We start from the raw sequence: 23408 nt of genomic DNA on the forward strand, positions 1-23408 counted from the left end.
AAAATACTCAGGGAGATAGCCAGGATCCAGGAGATATTAATGCGCTATTTAATGTATTTAGATACTAGTCTAGATGTTGAGAAAATTGATGAAATATTCAAAATTGGACGTTGTGGTCAAAATGGACGTTACGGTGCAACGCACCAACACGGGACGATGTTGGGGCGGGAGCACGGGTAATGATTATTATTAACAAACCGTCGCTTTTTTACAAAAATACCATTCGCAATTTCCGTTACCCAGCCCAAACTCCGTATGTACATCTCAAGCATACAGTCATGTCATGACGCCGCCACGCCTTCTGCATCCACCGTCAGGCCGCGCAGCTGATAGCCCACTTTCTCGGCCAGCTCCCACTGCTCCTTCACCAGCTGTATCCTTTCCGGACTGCGCCCCACGAACCGCACGCGGAACGGCTTGGGCGCCTGGAACCCTCCGGCCGGCTCGAACGCGTCCTCGCTCGTATCAACCTGCCCTTCGACCTGCTTGCCCTCCGAGTCCACCTCCAGCGGTGGTCGGATCTCGAATGCCCACAGCAGATGCGCCGCCGCAATGTTCAGCGTGTTCTCCGCCAGCCGCGTTGCCGGGCAGATGCGCCGGCCCGCGCCAAACGTGAAATGATCCCGCTGATACGGGTCTGCCGCGACCGCGTACTCGGCAGAGGAACGGTTGTGGTTGAGATAGCGCTCCGGCTTAAACGCAAATGGCTCCTCATACCGAGAGGGATCATGGTGCAGAAAGGACGTGTTCGCAAAGACCACCGTGCCTTTGGGAATCCGGTGTTCTTTGTAGACAACTTCGTGGTCCGTAAAATGTTTCATGGACAGGGTCGTCACCGGTGCTCGCCGCATCGTCTCCTTCACACAGGCCCGCACATAAGGCAGGTCAGGCAGGTCTTCGAAGCGTGGCAGGCGCTCCGAGCCTACCACTCTCGTCAGTTCTTCATTCGCTCGCTCCTGCGCTTCTGGCGCCGCCGCAAGGAACAGGATGAGCGTTTGGATCACGACCGCAGTAATCTCCGCGCCTGCTTCGACGAGACCTGTCGGACGCACATGTTAAGAATCGTAGTGATTGAGTAACCTGAAAGCAGCTAGAACTTACCAGCGACAATCCAAGCTGCATCTTCATCGGTCAGGCCCTGTGATTTGTAGTCGCTTTCCATCAAACTTCTCCCGAAGCTGGGAGGCGCTTTCCCCGCCTCCAGTTCTGCTCGTAATCGCTCCCAAGCCCGCATCTTCCCGCGCCGAATAATCTTATAGTGCTCTTTGGCAGCTCTGCGGGAGGGTTGCAGCCAATGAGGCAGTTTCGCCAGAAATGGAAAGTCGTCCTCGATGAAGGCGCCCGGACGACTGATCTTGGCCATGGATTTCGACGTTTCAGCAGCGATGCGCAGATCCTCATGATCCCCGCTATCAATCCGACGTCCGTAGGTCGACGTCATGACAATGGAGAAGGACAGGCGCCGTACATGCTGGGCCCATTTGGCCTGGTCGGCGTTGTCAAACGCCAGTTGGTACAGGAACTGCTTTGCTTCGAACTCCTGGGTCGGGACAAAAGTAAGAGTCATTTTCGGCGAGAGCAGTTGATGCATGATCGTCCGGTGACTGCGCCACTTGGGGCCATAAGGCATGGTGAAGAGGCGCATGTTTCCCGTCGCGACATCATGGCCGATCGGCGCCGGGATTTTGGACGACGTCGAATGCGACTGATTCACCTGTCAGTCCTCCAGCAGTCAGATTTGCGACGGGTCAGACTTACCTGCCGATCCAGAATCTCCTTGAAAGCCTCCGGGCTGTTGATCACCACCCAGTTGTACCATCCGACGCGCATCTTGAAGACCTCCCCGTACTCGAGCGCCCACTGTCGAAACACCTCGGTGGCCCGGGGCGGCAGGGTCAGCCCGATCCCGATCAAGGGGTAGCCTCTCGGCCCCCTCATGGTCGCGAGAGGGCGACTCAGGCGATGCCATAGCAAGAAGGCCAGCACCAGAGCAGCTAGCACAAAGCCGATGGAGCTGGGGCTGGGCGCGGCGGCCACAGCAGACAACAGCATGCTGCAGAGTGGAGAAACCCCAAACGGTGCCGATCTGGAGGAAGACGCACGGAGCCAGGGACTCTAGAGAGGCGTGCATGCTACGTCAGGCGCGGTGCCGCGAGTCCATATTATAACCGCCGCAGCACCCATCTCTGCCCGCCAGCGCTGTGCAACAAAGAAAGCCGTGGCGTCTCGGCCGTTCGGACGTGCCGTGGATGGGGGCGATGGCTCCCCGCTAGCACTCCGATCAGGAAGGCGCTTCGGAGTATTTATTAATTTAAACCCGCCGCCAGCCACGCGTGGAGAACCCCCCAGCTTGCCATGCGATGCGATGAGTCGATGACAGCCACCAGTTCGCTCCCAGACATGTCTGTCCCGCACGTCGGCCACGTTCTGATTATCGGCGCCGGCCTTGGCGGCCTCGCGCTGGCCCAGGGCCTGAAGCGTCACGGCGTCAGCTTCAGCGTCTTCGAGCGCGACCCCTCCCCCGACGCCCGAGCGCAGGGCTACCGGATCAAAATATTTCCTAACTCAGTCCCCGACCTCCAGTACCTGCTGACGCCGGAGCTCTGGCACGGGTTCGAAACCACCTGTGCGGAGACGGTCATGGGCGAAAGCACCCTCAACGCGCTCGATGCCAGCTACATTGCCAGCCGGACGCTGCGTGGTCCCGTGCCATACACCGTAGACAGGGGCTTGCTGCGAAAGGTGCTCCTGAAGGGCTTGGAGGGAGACATCTCCTGGGGGAAGACCTTCCAACGGTACGAAATCCAGGGGGACTCAGTCACGGCGTATTTTAGTGATGGAAGCTCTGCCACCGGATCGCTTCTCGTAGGAGCAGATGGCAGCCGCTCGCTCGTGCGCAAGCAGTATCTGCCCGAGTACAGAGTGCTGGACACGGAGGGCTGCTGTCTCTACGGAAAGACCCCGCTCACCCCCGAGCTGCAGGAGCGCATTTCGCCAAAGCTGCTGAAGTGGCTGACGCTGTGCAGAGACACGGCGCCCATAATCCAGGAGATTATCTTCGACAATGAGCTTCCCGTCACCATGTTTGTCGAGAAGATGCATTTTCCGCACAAGAACGTCCGCCCTGATCTACCGGATGACTACGTCTATTGGTCGATGCTCGTCCCTTCGCGGCTCCTGGGTCCGACCGAGGAGATGCTGGCCCAAACGCTGGAACAGCCGCCACACGAGCTCAGTCTCATGCTCACCAGCGAGTGGGATCCGTCCATCAGATGCCTCGCCGAGCTGCAGGATCCCTCGCAAGCAGCGGCTCTTCGCATCGTCACCACCGTCCCAGATTTGCCAAGATGGGAACCGACAGCCCGGGTCACTCTCCTGGGAGACAGCATCCATGTCATGTCCCCTGCAGGCGGAGTCGGGGCGGCCACGGCGCTGCAGGATGCGACCACGCTAACCAAGATCTTAGCCAAGGACGGCTTGTCTGCGGCCAGCATCGGTGAATATGAAAACCAGATGAGGGAGTATGCCAAAGTTGCCCTGACAAGAAGTTTCAGGGGAGGGCGAAAGCTTTTTGGCCAGCCTCCTGTTGAGCAATGCAAAGAGGTCTCCATCTGATGAATCTTGGACTGGAAACACGTATATCCGTGGGTTCGTACGAAGTTTGTGGCACTGCAAAGAGCATGTCGCGCAACACTAGTCATGCGAACGTAACGATGAAATACGAAATTCATTTTCAAGAAATCCATCTACTATCCCTGTCCTCAGAGGAAGGGGGGAAATGAAGCATATTTCCTCTAGTTATGAGCCTAGGCTTCTGTATCGACTATTGCCAGATTCTGGCCACAAGCTTAACCTTACAAGACAATATACCTACCTACCTAAGGTATGAGTAGGCTATTGGTGGCCATGCCGTCAAGGACGTTACGATACAGAGAATATTGCCTATTTTGGTAGTCTCCTTAGCTTCAATTGAATGACTCGCAAAAATCACCCGAATTTCAAGAACTGTCTGGTTTCTAAAATAAAATCCTGCCCAAAGAGGATATATGGGCAGCTGCGGGCCAATCGGGTGAGCGATCGAGACACGCTAAGGGGGCGAGTGTTCTTTTTTAGTGGCGGGCGGTCAGCGACATCATCTCCGAGCCTTGTTGCCGGGCCCAACGCCCGCGCGCTCTGCTGCTGTCTTCGTCCGCCTCCTCTCTGCGACCTGAAAGATCTGCCCAACCGTCTGCGCCTCACCTCCTTTCCCTTGTCTGGCCCTGCCAATGTCTGCACATTGATGGTTCCGACTCCGGCGTCGCGACTGACCGTCCAGGCCTGGACCTTGGCCGACAGTTACAGTGGGCAGCCCCTCTTCTTCGCAACCGTTCTCCGGCGCCTGGTCGTCAGAGATCGCAGGTGTTGAGCAAGTCTTTTACAACGGCTGGGTGTTGCTGATCATGTCTACGTTGAATAGGCTTTATCGCTTCCTTTGCGCGTCAGCACGGCAATGACGCTCTGGCTCGGAATCGCAGCGGGCAGTCGAACCGACGATACTTCCACGACTACTTCGTCACACACCTCCCCTCCTCGTCCTTACACCCTGATTCCCGCGGGCCAACCGGTTCGTTCCATAAACTCCCCCGTTCCGCCTCGACACCCCATACGGGGACCACCCGTCAGTCCCCTGCCTCGATTCAGACCCCCGCGGGCGTCTCCCGCGAGACCACGGTAGTGCGGATTCCCCTTCGCAGCGCGAAACATCACTTTGGAGCCTCCATCTCTCGAGGATCTCGCCATTCCAATGAGGATACGTTCCAGGCCGGTGTGATCGAGCTCCCTGCCTTTGCGAAGCGCGCCCCTTTGTCTTTGACGATACGGCGAGGCACTGGTACGGAGACTCCCTCGGTGCCTTCTCCATCAGAGGGTCGGGGAGCAGACAGCGCGAGCGGGGATCCGCAAGTCTTTTACTTTGGCGTCTTCGACGGACACGGTGGATCAGAGTGCAGCGACTTCCTGAGAGATCATCTCCATGAGTACATTCAGGATGCTGCGACCAAGTTCGAACTACAGTCCAGTTTGAGAAGACCATCAACTGCCGGGACTTCAAAGCAGGAGAAGAATGGACACATGGGCTTCCATCATGCAGGCTTGCCCATCGTCCAGGCTGCGAACAGGCAGAAGATAGGGGAACTGGAGAGGAAGCTCGTGCAGGATTGGAAGAGTCTAGTCGGTGGATACTTCAAGAGGTTCAAACCGGCTCATTTTCAGTTCTTTGGGACCGAGGAACAGCCAGAAGGTCATGGACCGAGTTCCTCCGTCGACGCCGGCCAGAAAGTTCCCATCAGCGGTGTCACTATGGAGGAGGTCCTCGAATATGCCTTTCTGCAGGCAGACTTCGATTTTGTCTCTGCGCAGGCTGCCAAAAATGAGGACGATCCGGTGCAGGCGGATCAACCGTTAAATCGAAACGACATTCTCGACAGTCCCAGTCAGTCACGCAGCATGTTGATCGGAGGACCCAAACGCTTTCACGGCGGGAGCACGTGCAGCCTCGCCATGATCTCGACACCGACACCCACCCCGTTCTGGCATCCTTCCGCCCCGTCGTCGTTGCTAGTGTCTCATGTTGGTGACACGAGAATCCTTCTATGCCATACGGCAACGGGCGCTGCCATTCCCCTGACGTCAAATCACCATCCCTCTTCGCCGACCGAGGCCAGTCGCCTGCGACGGTATGCTGCAACCTTTGTCACTGACTCGTTCGGGGAGGAGCGCATGAGTGGACTGGCCAACACGCGGGCCTTTGGAGACATCCACTCCAAGCGAATTGGCGTGTCCGCCGAGCCGGAGTTGCGGCGAGTCGAGATGGGACCCGCCGAATACTCGTTCCTCGTCTTGATGTCCGACGGAGTCAGCGGCGTGCTCCCCGACCAGGAGATTGCCGACATCATCAAGGAGGCTCGCACTCCCGACCAAGGCGCCCGAGATGTCGTCAGCTTCGCGACGGAGGTCAGCAAGGACGCCGACAACGCGACCTGCCTTGTCGTGCGCCTTGGAGGATGGGAACGACGACTCGAGGGAGGACTGGGCAGTATGGGCACGAAGGAGTCGAGAGACTGGCGGCGGCAGGAGGCGACTGATCCGCGCAGATCACGGACATGATGCCAGCTCCATTACATATTAGATGCATTCTCTTAGACATGGTTTCATTTCTTTTGTACATAGGATTGACACCCTGATGTGCAGACAGCCGGGGTCTCGCAGAGCCACTGGACTGTCTTGTGCTTGTGCTGTATATACTTTTGGTTAGCCCCCTAATGCTGACTAATCCACACATTACTATTCAGTCATGTCACACACATCACCCTGTAAGGAATTTGAGGCTCGTATGGAAGGATTCGTGTTGATCTTGCTTGCAGCTGACACGCTGGCTGGCGATGCCTGCGGCTTGGTTCCGTTGCTGCGGGCCGGCCGGGGGCCAACAATCGCGCGTTCTTGGCTTGCCCTCTTTTACTCCGCTCCCGGCGTGCCGCCATCCCCGTTCAACTATGAGGTCGTGGCTGCATCTCTGGCAGAGAAAGAGTTGACAGACAGTGAGGTCGACTCAAACGACATTTCTGCACTTTGAGAGCGCCCATGCAAGACACAGAGCCCTGTGTTGACGACCACGACGTGCGCAGAGTTACGTCGCCCTCTTCTTCTTCTTCCACTTGCAACCTTACGCTACCGCCTACTAGTATAGTCTCTGCCTAGCAGGCTCCTCCGGGCCCTCCCTATCTCTGTGCGTCGTGTGCCAAAGGGCAAGTAAAAAAAGTACCACATCAGCCTACGCTTATCACTCCTTCTTATCGACTAAGGTCACGCGAACCAGATCCTTCCTGGGGGAATCCTCTCCGATCCAGCTGTTCTCCCAACTCAGCTGTCCATCCGTCGAGGATTCCGTATCCGGTTCGGTGCGACACTTTCGCCTGATCGATCCTTTCCCTTTTTTTTCTTCTTGACACGACCGTTCTCGGGCACGCTACGGGTCTGACACGCTGCCTCTCTTCTCGCACTTGGGGGCGGAAGGCAGGGATTGCGTTGTATGTAGGTATTAGTTGTGGCGTTGTCGTGGGGAAAACGGGATCATTCGTCTGCTTTTTTTTCCCCTTTCCATCGTGGCATACGACAGTCGAGGAGGATGCTGATGAGTGTCAGTTGGCCACATAGGTGCAGTACATACCTTGACGGTCTTGCAACTCCCGACAAGAAGTCAGTCTCCAACGAGAATCCCTTCCTGCCTTCTGCTGTCGTTCCTGTCATTGTAGATTTTTTTCCGCTGCAAACCGACTCGTTATCTCCGCCGACTCGTGACCTTATCGGCCCTCACATCCTGCCACGAAGCACCTCCGGACAAGCGAACAGCTTTCACAAGGCAATATGAGCGTAAGGACAAGAAGACAAAAGGCTGCGGCAGCCTCAGAGGATACAGATGCGTCTCCCACTGGCAACGGCTCGGTTCCCACAGGCTCTCCAGGAAAGAAGGCTGCGGAGGAGCCCCATGAGAATGTATTCTTGTTTTGGCCCAACATTATCGGTATGTAGCATTTCTGGAGAATCTCTCTCTCCCCCTCTCTCCTGCAGCAAAGCTTACTTTCTCTCTTCAGGCTACGTGCGAATCGTTCTCGCGGTTGCGTCTCTGTACTACATGCCCCTCCATCCTCGCACATGCTCCTTTCTGTACAGCGTTTCATGCCTGCTAGATGCCCTGGATGGCGTCGCAGCTCGTCACTTTGACCAGTCGACACAGTTCGGAGCCGTGCTGGATATGGTTACGGACCGCTGTACGACTGCATGCCTGTTGGTGTTCTTGAGCTCAGCCTGGCCGCGGTGGGCGATTCTCTTCCAGGGCCTGATCAGCTTGGACCTGGCGAGCCACTATATGCACATGTATGCGACATTGAGCATGGGCGGGTCTGGCCAAAGTCACAAGAAGGTCGACTCTAGCCGGAGCTGGATCCTGTATCAATACTACAACAGCAGGGTACGTCCTTCCCCCTTCTGCCAGTTCCGTTCTCCACGCTGACTTATCCAGACCGTGCTTTTCGTCTGCTGCGCTCTCAATGAGCTTTTCTTCATCGGCCTGTACCTGTTGTCCTTCTCGTCACCGACGCTGTCGCCTTCTCTCCTGCAGCCGCTCCCCAACACGGAGTCTGGGCAACCTGCTCAGCCTGTGCCCACTGCGATTTTCCCCAGTCCATGGAGCGCCGGCGCCCTCGAATTGGCCCGTGCCAACAAACTGGACAGCTTCTGGCCCTGGGTGATCACCGGGATCTCCGCTCCTGTCATGGCGCTCAAGCAGTTCATTAACGTGGTGCAGCTTGTCAAGGCCAGCAAGTGGCTAGCCGAGGGCGATCTCGCGAAGCGCAAAGCTGCCAGAGCGCAGAAAAGTGCGTAATCCCATCTGGACAGTGAAGGCGGGCGATTCTGTCTCGGGCCGGTTGCATCCAACACAACACGACAACTGGCTTCTATGTCCGCTTACGAGGACTTCCAGGGATTTTTCGTCCCCGGGCTGGTCTAACAATTGCATTCATCGGGCTTGCACTCGAAGGATTCCTTTCGCTATAAGCTACGGAGTAGACGAGCTGTCGACTACCCCTTGTCGTTCCGTTCTCGCTGCAAATGATTTAGACTCTATGAGTCTGCGTCAAACGTATACGCCGCTGTCGTTACTTCCGCATGGAGTCGCGTCATTGAATCCGGTCCGGTCATTTGATAGGGCAATTTCTTCTTATCTTGCTCCTAATACTCATAATCATCGTTTTAATTCAGCTAATGTGTCCCTGTCAGATGTGAGTCGCGGCAACAACAGGCGAGGAAGGAAGCGTCAGTTGTGTTTCTTCATTTACTTTTTTCAATTTCACAATTTCACCACTTCAGCGAAGTTGGTTCTTCTTCTTTTTTTTTTTCTTTTTTTCATCTTGCTCCAGTTGAAAGTTTCTTTTCTTTTTCTTTTCTTTTTTACCACCTTTTTTTTTCTTGTTCAAGAACAAACCATTTTTGATAAAGTAAATTACTATAACTGTCTATGTAGTTAGTTTCCATTCAAACTTCACATCAGTGATGGATATCACAAAGCAGCGTGGGAGCAGAGAGAGAGAGAAATGCTATCTATATGATGATAAGAAGTATCGTCAGTTGCTGTACAAAATAAAATAAAATAAATAAATTTTTGACTTTTTATGTGTGTAAATCGAAGATATCTATATCTATAGATAGATCTCAAGAAAGAGAGAAAGAAACTCAACATATCTGTCTGTAGTCTGTATTGTATTATTTCCTCAACTCCGATGTCGGACTGCGGGGTGGGTTGGGTTGGGTTGGGTTGGTTCTGCCCCGCAGCAGGAAACTGACAGAGCGGTGTCATAGCGAGAGTTGTCGCTCGCTGTCTCTGACAGAGTTGCCTCCAATTATTATTCCTCTTCTCTGTCTGACTTTTGTAAGTAAGAATCTATTTCTTCTTCGTGTGTCCCTTGTCTCGTCTTGTTGTCTCGTCTCTCCACAATGCCGACCTACAACATCGTCGTTTTCGCGGGCGATTACTGCGGTCCGGAGGTGAGTAAGCTGCCTGCCATAAACGACAACGACAAATAAAGCGCAATTTTTTACTGACGATGACATTGGCATATTCTTGCTTGTAGGTTACTGCTGAGGCGTTGAAGGTATGTATTGCATACTTGCTAGCTAGCTAGCTAGCTAGCTGAAGAAGAGAAGAGCAATTGGCTCATCAATTTGTCTGTATCATTCAGGTCCTCCGTGCGGTTGAGAAACACCGCGATGATATCACTTTTAACTTTCAGGATCATTTGCTTGGTGGGGTAAGTCAGGACAGAAAAAAAATCTATTGTTTTTTTTTCTCTTAAGGTAAATTGCTCATGTATGTGCAGGCCTCGATAGATGCTACTGGCGTGCCGTTGACAGACGAGGCGCTGAATGCTGCGAAGAATGCGGATGCTGTTGTCCTTGGTGCCATTGGAGGGCCGGTACGTTGGAAATCAATCGTCTTGCTGATGCTGTTTCTGTCAGCAAATTATTATTCTGGGCTGTTTTCTTGCTAACTGCCACAGAAATGGGGAACTGGCGCCGTCCGACCAGAGCAAGGTCTGCTCAAACTGCGCAAGGAGCTGGGCACCTTTGGCAACCTCCGACCCTGCTACTTTGCTGCCCCATCCCTGGTGGACATCTCCCCGCTCAAGGCCGACGTCTGCCGCGACGTCAACTTCAACATCATCCGCGAACTGACGGGCGGCATCTATTTTGGGGACCGCAAGGAGGACGAAGGTGATGGCCAGGCCCTGGACACGGAGCCCTACTCGCGCGCCGAGATCGAGCGCATCACCCGCCTGGCGGCGCACCTGGCGCTGCAGCACGACCCGCCGCTCCCCGTGTGGAGTCTGGACAAGGCCAACGTGCTCGCGACCAGCCGGCTCTGGCGCAAGGTCGTGTCGGAGGTCATGGCCAAGGAGTTCCCGCAGATCAAGCTGGGCCACCACCTGATTGACTCGGCTGCCATGCTGATGGTCAAGGACCCGCGCAAGCTCAACGGCATCATCGTCACGAGTAACCTGTTTGGCGACATCATCAGCGACGAGGCCAGCGTCATCCCGGGCTCGTTGGGCCTGTTGCCCAGTGCCAGTCTGAGTGGCATCCCGGATGGCAAGAGTAAGGTGAACGGTATTTATGAGCCGATTCACGGTGAGTCAGACACACCCAAACACAAACACACACATACTATATGCTGACGCATACAGGCTCTGCCCCCGACATCGCCGGCAAAGGCATCGTCAACCCCCTCGCCGCAATCCTCTCCATGGCCATGCTGCTGCAATACTCGCTGAACCGCCCCGCCGAGGCGCGCCTCATCGAGACGGCCGTCCGCAACGTCACCGAGGCAGGCATCCGGACTGTCGACATTGGCGGCAAGTCGTCGACGAGTGAGGTGGGCGATGCGGTTGCCGCTGAGTTGGAGAAGTTGCTGCAGCAGTAGCGTCGTTGAAGTAGAAGTATTATAATAGGATTACTTGGTGTGTATGTAAATATACCTTATTTATTTATTTATTTGTTTGTTTGTTTCTCTTTGAAGTGGAATGAATGGAATGAAATGAAGTGAAACGAAACGAAGTTGTGGTTTGTTTCAATTGTGTTTCATGATATGAAAGATAGATGGAAATAGGCTCATAGTATAATGAATGCAGTCATGACTATGATACCCATGTTGTATATGGTATATGGTATATGGTTTATAGGCCTGTTATAAAGAAATATTTCACTGTTCGCCAGACAAGGTAGGTAGATATGTATTCAGTTTACTAGTTTCTGCAAAGATGTAGTACAACCAGATAAATCGATCGATCAATCAATAAATCAATTTATTCATTAACTTTTTTTTAATTTACCAGGTATCCAGCTGGGTATCTAACTCTATAGAGTGCAATATGCAATGCAATACGCAATGCGAAAGAGGAAAAGAAAATACCCTCCTGTTTTACCATTCCCATGCTTTTTAAAAGAAAATATACCCATACCAACGCCGTAAACACCGTAGAAAGGAAATGAGAACAGAGACGACCACTATCGAATAACCGGCTCGCCCATCCAGTCTGGCTCTTCCAGACCAACGGCTTTCGCATCTTCGGCGCTCTCCAGCTGCTCCTCCTGCGAGTCCTTGGCCCGCCCCCGGAGCGATTTGCGCATGCTCTGTCTCCGCTGCGCGGCGGCCGCGGCGACGCGACGGCGGTCGTCGTCCTGTGCAAATACCTGGAACCCGCGCACATGCGTGTCCTTGCCGTTCTGGTGGTTCTCCAGGACCCGCATCTGGATGACCATGGCCTTGAGCACGTTGCCGGCGTAAGGATCGTCGTCGTCATCGTCATCGTCATCGCTATCTTCCTCGCCGTCTTCCTCGTCAATATCGAGGTCCTGCTGGTCGCTGTCATCCCACTCCTCGTCCTCTGACTCGCTCAAGATAGCATCGACCATCGCGTCCTCCGCAGTCTTTCGTCTGGACGAGTTCCGTCGTCGCCGTCGTTGTTGTCTGGTTGTTCTCCTTCTGCGTCGGCGGGAACCCCTTTTACTGCCAATTCCTCTGCTGCGCCCTCCTACGCCTTCCAGTGGTATATCAACCCAACCGCACGGCCCTTCTCCTTCCCAGGACGCAAACTCGACGAGATCGTTGCCTCCCATGCCAGCCAGGAACACCATCTTGGTCGGCGTGTAGCTCTCGTCCAGCTCAAAGTCGAGGTACACGCGGATTTTCACAATGGCGACAAGCTTGAAAAAGTGCAGCGTCAGCGTGTGCGGCTGTGGGCCGTCCGACTGCCAGAATTGCGACGGTGATGGATGCCGCAGCGCTGCGACTCCGCAACCGGGTTTGTGTGTTGAGACGGTCCATGATGCGAGGGACGATATCTCGCGCAGATTTGGCGGCAGAGGAGAAGGTGATTTATCTATGAAAATCCAATTGCGGTTAAACCATGCGATCGCAATTGGCAGTAGTAGAAACAAGTAGATGCTTACTTCGATCACGCATTTCCTCGTCTTCATCCTCCTCCGCTTCCTCGTCCTGCTCTTCTTCTTCAGCATCCACCTCGCCATCTGCGTCAATGGGCTCGTCCTCGAGCTCGTGCTCCTCGTCGCCTTCCGTGTCTCCAGACTCGGTTCCTGCGCCGACAGTACTCCCCACCGTCGCGTCCATATCAGGCGTCTGACGATTCCAAGGGATGGCACCCGTCACGAACGGCTCGACACGCGGAGGCATGGCATTTGGCGTGAGCTGGAAGCCTGGCGGCGTTTCAAAGGCGGGCGCGGGGGTTCGGAGAGGCGGGGGCTCGAGCTGGTCAACGGGGTTGGTGGCTGTTGGCGGCGTCGAGGGATCCGCCTGCGCGCGACGCAGCATATGCCTGGGCATGGTGGCACATGTTACGAGGTTGGACGTGAATTGAGTGAGATCCAGGCGCGAGAGCAGGCATTCATTGCATTGAGCTCGCGGCGCGGGTCGATCGTTCAAGCTCTGTTGACGGCCATCGACTGGTCCGTGCGCCAGTAAGGCTGGAATGTCCGATCTGTAGCCAGATCGGGAAATACTAAGACTTCATTCATTCATTACATTTCATTACAATGCGGGGCTAATAAAGACAACTGGATCTGACAGCTATTCTTGAAACAAGTTGATTTGAAGCCTCTACCTCCTAGTTCTGTACCATGTACTGTACTATACCATATATCTACGACTGACCTGTCCTAGGAGAGGACATACATCTACTCTACGTCTCCTGCTGCTACGCACTTGCTTCAGCAGCCAATGCCTCCCGCCTGGACTTGGACGCCGGATTAAAGTACGGAATTTCGCCCAAAGAAACGACCCGATTGCCTTGACGCTTGCCCTCGTAGTCGCTGCAAAAGTCAGACCGCTATCTTTATATCATTGTTTGGCATACGAGAAGAGCAACTTACTTCGTAGCAGTGTGGAAGACAGATCGGCTATTGAGAGATATCATATCAGAATTTTTCTTTATTACTCTTGGATGGACAGAACTTACTTGTCCCAGATGGCCAGGTCATTGAGACCCCATTTGAAGCGGACCTGGAGATCGTGGTTCTCGGCAATGAGCTGGTGGACTATTTCATATGATCTAGTCAGCCCGGATGAGAACAGAGGATAGCGTCTTTGCAAACTTACAGTATTGCTTCAGGATGTCACTCTCGCGCTTCGTGACGCCCTCGATCCAGCCTGCCTCGACCTGGCCTGCTGCTCCGAAGAGACTCTTCCATCCCGTGACGGGGTTGGTGCGGACCAGAGGGCTGTGAAACGGTGAGATTAGCTCTGCTCAACCATGCAGTTGATGTCTCTGCTTACTGAGAGGCTTTAAATTCGTATCCCGTGTTCTCTGGAGCTCCGCGGTCTCCCTCGATCAATTCAATGCCGTGTTCTTTGGCGATGTTGTTAAAGGCAGGCTATGCGGATACCGGTCAACAAACGTCTAGCACAAACAAGAGAATAAATATAGCAGAACCACGTACCTGATAGTGGACAGCAGTCAGGGTGTCGGCCAATTTCTGGATCGGAGGTGAAAGCCTGTCGTATACTTCATACCCCGAAGCCCAGAGGGTGTCACCACCGCTGTTGTCCTCCGGAAGATGAGTGATCTTGAGAATGGCGTAATCAGAGGGCACCTTCTCGAAAGTGATGCTGGGATACAATCTCAGTACGTGTTACTCTGATTGAAGCACGCAGGATAGAACATACTCAGCGTGCCATCCTTCGCTAGCAAGACGGCGCGAATGAGCTGTGTATCTGTCGCCGTAATACTTGCGGTTCACCTGTCTCGCATCAGCACGGCGCGTACTTGTCAGTTGGTAACAATGGTAGAAGTCAAGTCCTACTTCAGAAGAGATGACTGAGATCTCGTCATCCAGCTTTCCGTTTTCATCCACGGCGATGCCTCTCTTGCTGTTGCTAACAGCGTGTCTGTGAAGCTAGTCAATGTCAGCGAGGATAGCTATCAAAAAGGAAGTATGGAGATGGTCCTCTACCTTGGAAGTACTCGGCTTGCCAGTCAGCTCGCCCAGTTTCTGGCCCAGGAACTTCTGCTGATCCGGGTTGATATTCTGGTTCCGGAAGAAGACGACTCCCCGTCGCGAGACTGCACATAGTCAGCAAGTACTGTACATCTATTTATGCAAGGTCCCTCTACCCACCGGTGATCGCTAGATCACGAATCTTGTTATCGTCGTCGAGAATATCAGTCAACTGCAGTTCCGGGAACTCCGTTCCGATCACGGGAGTGACCTCGAAGCTGCGATATTCGTCCAGAGAGCCTGAGTATTTAAGCGGTTCACGGATCAGCCCCGAGAGAGATGTGTTCTGGACCTTGGCCTTGATCTCATCGATGGTCGAGGCTGGAGGAGTGTCTACTTCAACGGCAGGGGCCATGGTGCGTGATGAGGATACAGAGTGCAGAGACAGTAGAATCGTTATTTTTTTTTTTGTCCTTCAACCTACTCTGTATATCTTCCTATCCACGGGGACGATTGACCTGATATATATAAGATGCCAGACGACCCCTGATGAGGAGAAAACGTCTATCTGCACCCCGCCATGTCAGCATAACGCTCCACGATACGAAATGAAGATACCATTTGTCTGCTTGTGATAACACGCGATCTTTGCATCATTCCGCCTAAACTGTCATCTTGGGTTCCGAGTGCCGAGATCCTGGTGGGTTTCTCTGTTCATTGGTGCCTCACGATATCTCCAGGTGGTGTTGCGGGGTAGATTGATGCCGTGATTTCGACATGAGATTGCTACAGCAAAGCAGCATCTAACGTTCCGGTACATGCCTAAGTGGATGAGCAATAGTATTTGTATGGTAGGCTATGGCTTGAGAATAACTTGAGAAATAATTTCTATGACGCTAATATCAAAGGCAGGTATTCTACCACTGATGGTATTTCTATCGCGTGGTAGATATACAGACTTCTAGACTCTTCAAATGCAGCATGTTGTAGCGGTGCTGCAGTCGATATTTCCGTTTATGTAAAATTATGATATAAATTCAAAATTACACTGTTACGCATGAAGAGCAATTGATGCCTTATCAGAAATAATTAACCAGGTAATGCACTAAATCAGCACCACGGTCGAGACTCAATTGAAAACCATAGCATCGCTGTATAGTACTGCTATTATCGGTACAAAGTCAATAAAAGGATGGTCTGAGAAACAGACTGTAGCCGAAGTTAGTGCAGAATTATCAAAGAACATCTTCGTTCCTTGTCTACTACTGAAATAAAAACATGAGCTCCTACCGGAAGACGTCATCCGGGGTTGTGATGAAGTTATAGCTCTCTCTCCATTATTAATGCTGCCAAGAACTTAGACAGGGCATTGTTTCTGCTCCTTCCCACATCATCAACCAAATTATCGTCCTATCTGCATAATCTATCGACTGCGTATTGCAGCGGTGCCAAGAAGATCTTGTGGTGGATGCCATCGATTCTCCCGTGTCTGGTCCGACACGGCTCTTTTGAGAACTCTCCAAGGAGCAACACGCCCGTGTCTCATGGATTATTTGACACGTTCAATTATGGCACTTCAATATTTACCTTGGGGCCAAGGATCATGGTTGAGATCTCATACGTTCAGTTTCTCAGTATGATAGGTCTCCACCTCGACAGCGATAATGACGGATGAGCGATAAATATGTATATACATAACTGACCATCCACAGATCTCAAGATACATGGTCTAGGATACTCCACGAATTGCATCAGTCTCTCTGGCCTGTACTAATCTGTGTGCAATCTCTCCTCTAGATGATGTGCTCTGGTCAGGGTATTCCGCCATTAGCTTCATGCCATCGCTACTACCAAGATAGCATCTCCCCGCCTTTCAATGCACGCAACGTCTACATTCCTGACATGCCCTTATTTTGAGGACCAATGGCCCTGTACAGTACCATGGTCAGGATGGCTATTACAAACCTGATTCTGCAGCAGTATGGCTACTGTGGTTACGCGTGCCAGCAAGGCCGGGAGCTTGACACTGTGACCTCTGTCTCAGAGAGTCCAGACAGCTCCCAGGAGCGATTGCACAGGCAATTGAACCTAGGCACTCCTCAAGAAGGAAAGCAATCCTGGTTTCTGCCCTCCAAGACTTACAACCCCGATGCCATCGCCACCCGCCCTCCGTCTTCGACGACCCGGAGACAGCCAAGCACTATCAACCGCGTGCAGACTGGGAGAATCTGCACCGATTCGACCCTTCCGCACGGTGGACCTGGGGCGAGGAATACGCCATTATCAGGAAGATCGATCTCCGGATCTTCATATTCGCCTGCCTCATGTTTATGGCCCTGGAATTGGACAGAGCGAACATCGCGCAGGCACTGACGGATAACTTCCTCGAAGACCTGCACATGAACACGAATGGTATTGATCTCTATATCTATGCCAAATGGTTCAAAGGCGAGTCTAACAAGCATGGCTTGAAGATTACAACTGGGGAAACACCGTCTTCAAACTGTCGTTCCTTTGCGCCGAGCTGCCGTCGCAGCTGGTGTCGAAATGGATGGGCCCCGATCGCTGGATTCCGACGCAGATGGTTTTGTGGTCCCTCATGGGCGCAGGCCAGTTCTGGCTCTCTAGTCGGACGTCATTTCTGGTCTGCAGAGTGCTTTTGGGATTGATTCAGGGAGGCTTTATTCCAGATGTAAGGAAGATTCTTCTTCTCTCTTGCTGTGCAAGCAGTCTCTCAAACGGATGTCTGTTCATTTTTTTTTTCTGACGACACCCCAGATGATACTCTATCTTTCGTATTTTTACAAGCACGGGGAGCTTTCTGTCAGACTGGGCTTTTGGTGGACAGCGATGAATATCGCCGACATTATTGCCTCCTTTTTAGGGTTTGGCCTGCTTCATCTCCGCGGCCATCTTGGCTACGCCGGTTGGAGATGGCTTTTCCTTATTGAGGTATATAAAACTATTCCGACAGTTTCCGCATATGTATGTCATATATATCTTGTTAATTTTATTGCAGGGCCTGATCACCATGGCCTTTGGGCTGTCTGCCTATGTCCTCATGCCCCCGGGCCCAACGCAAACAGCGAATTGGAGTAGAGGGAAGAATGGCTGGTTTACCGAGCGGTATGCACATACATTTATATCTATCTTTTCTTGGAAGGCTTCACTGATGTCTATAAGAGAGGAAATCATCATGGTCAACCGGATCATTAGGGAAGACCCCAGCAAGAGCAGCATGCACAACCGTCAACCAATCACCCCGAAACTCCTCTGGCAGAGCATGTCGGACTTGATCTCTGGCTTCTGTATCTTATCGGATTGAATTTCCAGACTCCCATGAGTATGTCATCTGGATCAATAAATATAAATGCCATTAGGATATTCTCTTCTAACACAATCTAGCAACCCCATCGCAGTACCTGACGCTATCACTCAAGGGCCTAGGATTCGGCACCTTCACGACGAATCTGCTCGTCATCCCCTCCGTGGTCGGCAGCATCATCACCATGGTGACCTTCACCTACCTGGCCGAAATAGTCGGCAACCTCGCCATCTTCGGCCTGCTGGCGCAGCTCTGGGCGTTGCCGTTCCTCATCTACCTCTACGTCGTCGACATCAACACCGTCAACAAATGGACAGCCTTCGGTCATGACCGTGCTGCTCGCCTACCCGAGCACGCACGCCATCCAGGTGGGCTGGAACTCGCGGAACTCGAACTCGGTGCGCAGCCGAACCGTCAGCGCGGCGCTGTACAACATGGCTTGTCAGACATCGGGGATTATTGCTAGTAATATTTATCGAGCTGGTATGAACTTCCCCCACAGAAAGATCTATTCAAATACAGAACATGCGCTAAAGTAAATTTACTTCCTCTAGACGACAGCCCCCGCTACCGCCGCGGCAACCGCGTTTCGTCTCGCTCTGCGTCGTCAACATCTTCATCTACATCTTCGCCAAGCTCTACTATATCCTGCGCAACCGGTACCGGGACCGGAAATGGAACGCGATGACCCCCGAGCAGCGGGAGGAGTATCTCCGAACGACGACGGACAGGGGGAATAAGCGGTTGGATTTTCGGTTTGCTCATTGAAGTGCACACATAGTATATAGAATGATAGTAGGTACCTATATGCACTTTCAGTAAGAAGCGATAAAAAGTGTACAGTTCGAGTCTTCTTTACTTTGGGGCTATATATTCCGCTCCGCTTCCGCCAAGGTTCCACTACGGCGGAGGCGGCGGACTATGGCGGAGGACGAGATACGGTCTCTGCATCCGCAGTATGGTGCTCTTTTCTTTTCTTTTTATGTTTTCATAAGATAATAGATGGTTCCTGGTACACCGCACCGTCCTGTACAATCAATAATATTTCGTAGGCGTAAAGCTTTAATTAATGTACACACATGCAGATCTCATCAATCATGCAGTATCCTGGGTCTGGAAACCTCTATACGTTCACACGACCCAATTTCTGGCCAACCTTAACCCGCTGCCCGTTCTCGATACACCATTTCCATCCCCCCTCTCGCTCACCGCTGCCCCAGCCGATATCGAAGCTCTTGCGTTGCCCCATCGGCGCTTCAAAGACCAGCACGATCGTGCTGCCTAGTTGGAATCCACCCATCTCCTCACCCTTCTGGAGTGGATGGCCGCCCAGCGCCTTACTGGCTTTGTGATACGTTGCCTCCACGAAACCCGGATAGGCCTCGCCGCGCTTGGCAGCCTGAGCCGCAGCTCGATCGGCAGCCGTGTCGGTCGTCAGACTGTTTGTTCGCAGCTCAGAGTCAAAATTCAATTTGATCGAACCAACGTTGGTCGCGCCGACAGGAATAAAACTGAAAAATCCCCAGCGCCACCGTCCCAGAAGGACCACTCTCTCGTTCAGGACAAACAGACCTGGAAGTGTCCGCTGGAGGTAAGGCGATACCGAGTAGAGCTCACCGGCGAAGTGACGGCGGCTCTCGACTACCCAGGGAACCGGAGAATGAAAACGGTGATAGTCACCCGGTGCTAGATAGATGACCACGTAGTACAGTGCATTGTGCGTCGTTTTAGGAGAATACCATGGGCGTCCGTCTCCCAGCGCAAGGTCCGCCTTGACCTTCGCCTCGGAACCCTGCTGCGAAGTGGTGGAAGCATCCATGGCGAGCTCCTTCTTGGGCATCTGCTTTGACCCGGAAAGAAAGTGAGGAAGGGTGTAAGAAATCCCGTTGACCCTGGCGAACTCTTCATCCATCGGCATGTCAGCGGAGTCCTTGGATGAGGCCTCTCCAGCAGGCTCACTGTCACTAGTCTCGATAGCCGCTCGCGACGGGCTGGCTTCTCCCAATAGCGCCTCCAGGCTGTATGTCATTCCCTTGACCTGCTCTACTTCTCCTCTTTCGATCATCCCGAATTGAAGGACGCGGCCATCGGCTGGCGACACGACGGCGCAAGGGTCAGGATCGATCGGTCGACAACCGGGTTTGAGCGTCCGGTAGAAAAAGGACGCAAGGTTAGGATAGGCATGGAGATCTGATTCCCCGACTTCGTCGAGATTGACGCCGAAGATCCAGGAGTACAGCTTGAAACCCGGCACACGCAGAAAATAAGGGAGATCCAACTCGTTGAATCGACCCCACAGCCGCGACATGGCCTTCAGCGGCAGCGTCGACATTACCTGCACCTGCCATGGCCCCGACGGACGAATTCTCTTTCGGGGCGGCGGGCATTCATCTTCAAGGTCATCGCGTTCTTCTCGCTCCAGTCGCTCCTTCTGCGCCCTCCGTGACCGATAAAATTGCCAGAGTCCCAGAAAGCCGACGCCTAGACCGATTGGAATCGGATGCCATTCGACCTTGGTATCTCGCCAAGCAGCGCCAAGTCTCGAACCGAAAGATTTGCCGTCATCTTGCCTGTGATTCTTCTCTTTCTCGCCCTGCCGACGAATCCCCGATGACGTGAATTGCCTGCGGTTAGTAAACGGCGACCTCAAAGGCTTTTTCGGACCGTAGCCGGCAGAGATCGTCCTGCGGAGAACCGCAGCACGGCTGGTCAGGCATGATGCCATGATACCAACCTCCGGATGGGCCGTCCCCAAACCGGCGACCGCAGATCATGCAGAGCGTGGGAGGGTGGTTGATCTCGACGTGAAGGCGCAGTCCATCGCTGCAGTGAGGTCATCTCCGTCGCGGCTCACCGCCCGGCAGAACCGGCACTACGATGTTCCGGAGGGCGATTCATCAGCAAGAGACACCGTTCAGCTTACCAGCTTTCAGCTTCACCGCGCTGTAGGCATGACTGCTGTCTGCAGGACCCGTCACTGGTGGCAGTTCTTCTAGAGGCTTCCTCTCTAGCTGTGCACACAGCCACCAGAACCTGGGACATTAACCGCAAGCCTCCTGTGGGAAGCTAAAGCACACGCCTCCTTTATCCCGATCCAGACGCAGTGTCCCACTGTTCAGGTGAGTGACTCCTGACAATAACAGCCCAGGCAGCCATAGCTCTGCTCATTCACTTGTCAGCTGTCATTTTCTAACACGTGGTCTCTCTTAGGATTGCTTGATCCGGCTCATTTGATCTGAACATGACCTGCTGAGCACACTACCAACTACACGGGGCAGTCCATTGTGTCCCCGCCGATATGGCTTCAGATACGACCACTGCGGGGGATGCTTCGGCAGTACCTGCGGAGGAAGCTCCTCGCACAGTAGTCCTCCATGTTCTTTCTCCCTCTCTCGAGAACCGGCTCACCTTCGACAATCTTCCTCTCACGACCACTGTCGGGGCTCTCAAAGAGCGCATTACACAGTCGATTCCGAGCAGACCCTCTGCGGCCCAGCAGAGGCTGATCTATCGTGGAAAAGCTCTCCTGGATGACAATGTGACGCTGCAAAACATACTTGAACCGCCGACTGTGAGTACCAGGATTGGAGTGGCTTTGAATGGCCTTCTGCTTGAGATGATATTGACCGATTGGTTAGGACCCAGTACATTCGCTCCACCTCGTCCTTCCACCTAGGCAATCCGCATCTAGCAGCGCAAATACATCTGCTAGCGCTAGCTCCAATCCTCCTGCTGGAGAATCTCCAGCCGCCCCTGGATCACGAAATCCTCCGTCCTTGAATATGCCGCCTTCCCAGAACATCTTTCGGACTACTCAAACCTTTCGTTTCAGAACGACTTTGAATCAGCCTGCTACTGCCACTCCGCCTGGCCAATTAGACTTGGATCTAGCAAATGCTACAGAGTCTCTGCTGCGCAATCTTGAGACTCTTCGTCGGCAGCTTGAAAGTCAGACCCAAGCTAGAAGGCAGCAGCAACAGCAGCAACAGCAACAACAGAACCAGTCGATACTCGCTACAGGTCGCTCTCCTGGGCTTTCGAACAATTCTCCGTTTCAATCCCTACCGTCTCATCTGCGCCCGTTCGCTCCCTCACCACCGCCTGGCAATAATTTGCACCCACCCGCTGGTGGAGGTTTCCAATCGATGCCAAACTTTTCCATGTCCTCAAATACAAGGGGCCCAGCTTCCACAGGCAATTCTGATCCCATCTTCGGAGCCCAAACTGCTCTGCAGTCTCTAGAGATGGAAACCAGGCGTTTGAGACTTTTCGCCCTACAGCAACAGGTTAGCGCATTTGAAGGTCAAATTGCCAGAGGAATCCCTCCACCAATCGATAGCATTATTTCCGTTCGAAACCAGTTATACAGTATCATTGATGATCAATATCGCAACGTCAATGCACCAAGGGATGGTCAGGCTGAGGCACTGCTCTCGCGCACACTGAACGTTTACGTCCGTGCCGATCAACTCCGAGTACTCCAAGCGCGACGGGCCGTCGCTGTCCAGGCGGATGGCGCCAATCCTGCAACAGGCAATGGACCACAATATCCACTCTACCTGCTTGCGTCTCCTTCTGGCTATCAAGCGGTGCTGGTTTCGCCCGCGGGCCTAGCGGTACTGCAACCCTCTCCGACTGTTACGGTGCCACAACAGACATCCAGTATGCCGGCTGGTGTAAGACAAGATCCCGCTCCGGTGATACCTCCAAATCCTGTCCAGCCTGCGATGGAGAACGTTGTTAGACAAGCCGTCCTCAACCAGGCAGCCGAAAATAATCAGCAGGATGTGGTCGCTCGGAACGCGAGACGTGTTTGGCTGTTCATCCGACTGTACTTTTTCTGCTACCTCTTCAGCGAATCTGGGACATGGTCGAGGTTTATCTTCGTCACATTAGCGATCTTGATCTCTCTTCTCTCCGAGACTGGGTTTCCTCAGCGTCTTCACAGGGCGATCGTCGATCCAGTGCAACGACACCTGGAGGGACTTGTCCACGCAGGCGGTGAGGAGCCAGTGCGGCCAACGGGCAATAACGGCAATGAAGCGGATCTCCGTGCAAATAGACCCGGTCTGAATGGGAACCTGGCTCCGCCGGCTGCGAATCGTGAAGCCCAGCGTCCGATCATTCCTGCAGAAATGCAGCAGGGTCTTAGACGTGTGGAGAGAGCTGTAGCGTTGTTTATTGCCAGTCTGGTGCCTGGAGTGGGAGAGAGACATGTCGAAGTGAGGAACGCCGCTGCTGAGGCCGCTCGCAACGCAGAACGTGCACGCGAGGAAGAACGGCGTCGAAACGAAGAGCGGGTCGGCGAGTCCGGCGGCGCTAATAACGAGCAAGCGCAAGCTTCAGAAGGCTCCTCGGCACAGAATAGAAATTCCACTACAGCGATACCCCGGGATGATGCAGCTGGACGAGACTAGATTAGCTGTTCAGGCATTATCTACTTGTCCACTTACTATCCACCTTTTTCCCTCCTTCCTTTCCTTAATGGGCACTGCGAATATTTAGAAGCGATGGCATTGAAGATCAGCATGTATTCCGCTTC

The 23408-nt window shown here is 53.3% G+C and overlaps 9 protein-coding genes across 9 annotated transcripts; 5 read left to right on the forward strand and 4 right to left on the reverse strand.

Annotated features, from left to right (window-relative positions):
• Positions 1 to 281: 281 nt before the first annotated feature.
• T310_6318 (O-methylsterigmatocystin oxidoreductase) lies at positions 282 to 2052 on the reverse strand (the record flags this gene model as incomplete). Its single annotated transcript, XM_013470846.1, has 3 exons — positions 282 to 1039; positions 1102 to 1714; positions 1759 to 2052. 3 exons carry the CDS (start codon positions 2050 to 2052, stop codon positions 282 to 284), a joined length of 1665 nt encoding a protein of 554 aa, XP_013326300.1.
• A 348-nt stretch (positions 2053 to 2400) lies between these two features.
• T310_6319 (Protein phosphatase 2c) lies at positions 2401 to 6610 on the forward strand (the record flags this gene model as incomplete). Its single annotated transcript, XM_013470847.1, has 5 exons — positions 2401 to 3521; positions 3799 to 3883; positions 4055 to 4340; positions 4457 to 6073; positions 6330 to 6610. 5 exons carry the CDS (start codon positions 2401 to 2403, stop codon positions 6608 to 6610), a joined length of 3390 nt encoding a protein of 1129 aa, XP_013326301.1.
• Positions 6611 to 7401: 791 nt separating this feature from the next.
• T310_6320 (CDP-diacylglycerol--inositol 3-phosphatidyltransferase) lies at positions 7402 to 9088 on the forward strand (the record flags this gene model as incomplete). Its single annotated transcript, XM_013470848.1, has 5 exons — positions 7402 to 7558; positions 7629 to 8005; positions 8057 to 8411; positions 8656 to 8816; positions 9059 to 9088. 5 exons carry the CDS (start codon positions 7402 to 7404, stop codon positions 9086 to 9088), a joined length of 1080 nt encoding a protein of 359 aa, XP_013326302.1.
• Positions 9089 to 9528: 440 nt separating this feature from the next.
• On the forward strand, positions 9529 to 11011 carry T310_6321 (3-isopropylmalate dehydrogenase; the record flags this gene model as incomplete). The annotated part of the gene is made up of 6 exons (XM_013470849.1): positions 9529 to 9579; positions 9666 to 9686; positions 9774 to 9842; positions 9912 to 10007; positions 10092 to 10719; positions 10776 to 11011. 6 exons carry the CDS (start codon positions 9529 to 9531, stop codon positions 11009 to 11011), a joined length of 1101 nt encoding a protein of 366 aa, XP_013326303.1.
• A 584-nt stretch (positions 11012 to 11595) lies between these two features.
• T310_6322 (uncharacterized protein) lies at positions 11596 to 14956 on the reverse strand (the record flags this gene model as incomplete). Its single annotated transcript, XM_013470850.1, has 12 exons — positions 11596 to 12470; positions 12541 to 13106; positions 13140 to 13161; positions 13310 to 13416; positions 13477 to 13503; positions 13563 to 13641; positions 13703 to 13824; positions 13880 to 13977; positions 14044 to 14212; positions 14270 to 14499; positions 14557 to 14666; positions 14722 to 14956. 12 exons carry the CDS (start codon positions 14954 to 14956, stop codon positions 11596 to 11598), a joined length of 2640 nt encoding a protein of 879 aa, XP_013326304.1.
• Positions 14957 to 16430: 1474 nt separating this feature from the next.
• Positions 16431 to 17006, reverse strand: T310_6323 (uncharacterized protein; the record flags this gene model as incomplete). The annotated part of the gene is made up of 2 exons (XM_013470851.1): positions 16431 to 16506; positions 16684 to 17006. 2 exons carry the CDS (start codon positions 17004 to 17006, stop codon positions 16431 to 16433), a joined length of 399 nt encoding a protein of 132 aa, XP_013326305.1.
• A 1044-nt stretch (positions 17007 to 18050) lies between these two features.
• Positions 18051 to 18554, forward strand: T310_6324 (uncharacterized protein; the record flags this gene model as incomplete). The annotated part of the gene is made up of 2 exons (XM_013470852.1): positions 18051 to 18264; positions 18421 to 18554. 2 exons carry the CDS (start codon positions 18051 to 18053, stop codon positions 18552 to 18554), a joined length of 348 nt encoding a protein of 115 aa, XP_013326306.1.
• A 435-nt stretch (positions 18555 to 18989) lies between these two features.
• Positions 18990 to 20591, reverse strand: T310_6325 (Phosphatidylserine decarboxylase; the record flags this gene model as incomplete). The annotated part of the gene is made up of 1 exon (XM_013470853.1): positions 18990 to 20591. The coding sequence occupies one exon, from the start codon at positions 20589 to 20591 to the stop codon at positions 18990 to 18992; it is 1602 nt and encodes a 533-aa protein (XP_013326307.1).
• A 573-nt stretch (positions 20592 to 21164) lies between these two features.
• On the forward strand, positions 21165 to 23283 carry T310_6326 (uncharacterized protein; the record flags this gene model as incomplete). The annotated part of the gene is made up of 2 exons (XM_013470854.1): positions 21165 to 21437; positions 21505 to 23283. The coding sequence occupies 2 exons, from the start codon at positions 21165 to 21167 to the stop codon at positions 23281 to 23283; spliced, it is 2052 nt and encodes a 683-aa protein (XP_013326308.1).
• Between the last annotated feature and the right edge of the window lie 125 nt (positions 23284 to 23408).

This window comes from Rasamsonia emersonii, assembly GCF_000968595.1.
Source record: "Rasamsonia emersonii CBS 393.64 chromosome Unknown ctg1118621760398, whole genome shotgun sequence".
NCBI lineage: Eukaryota > Fungi > Ascomycota > Eurotiomycetes > Eurotiales > Trichocomaceae > Rasamsonia > Rasamsonia emersonii.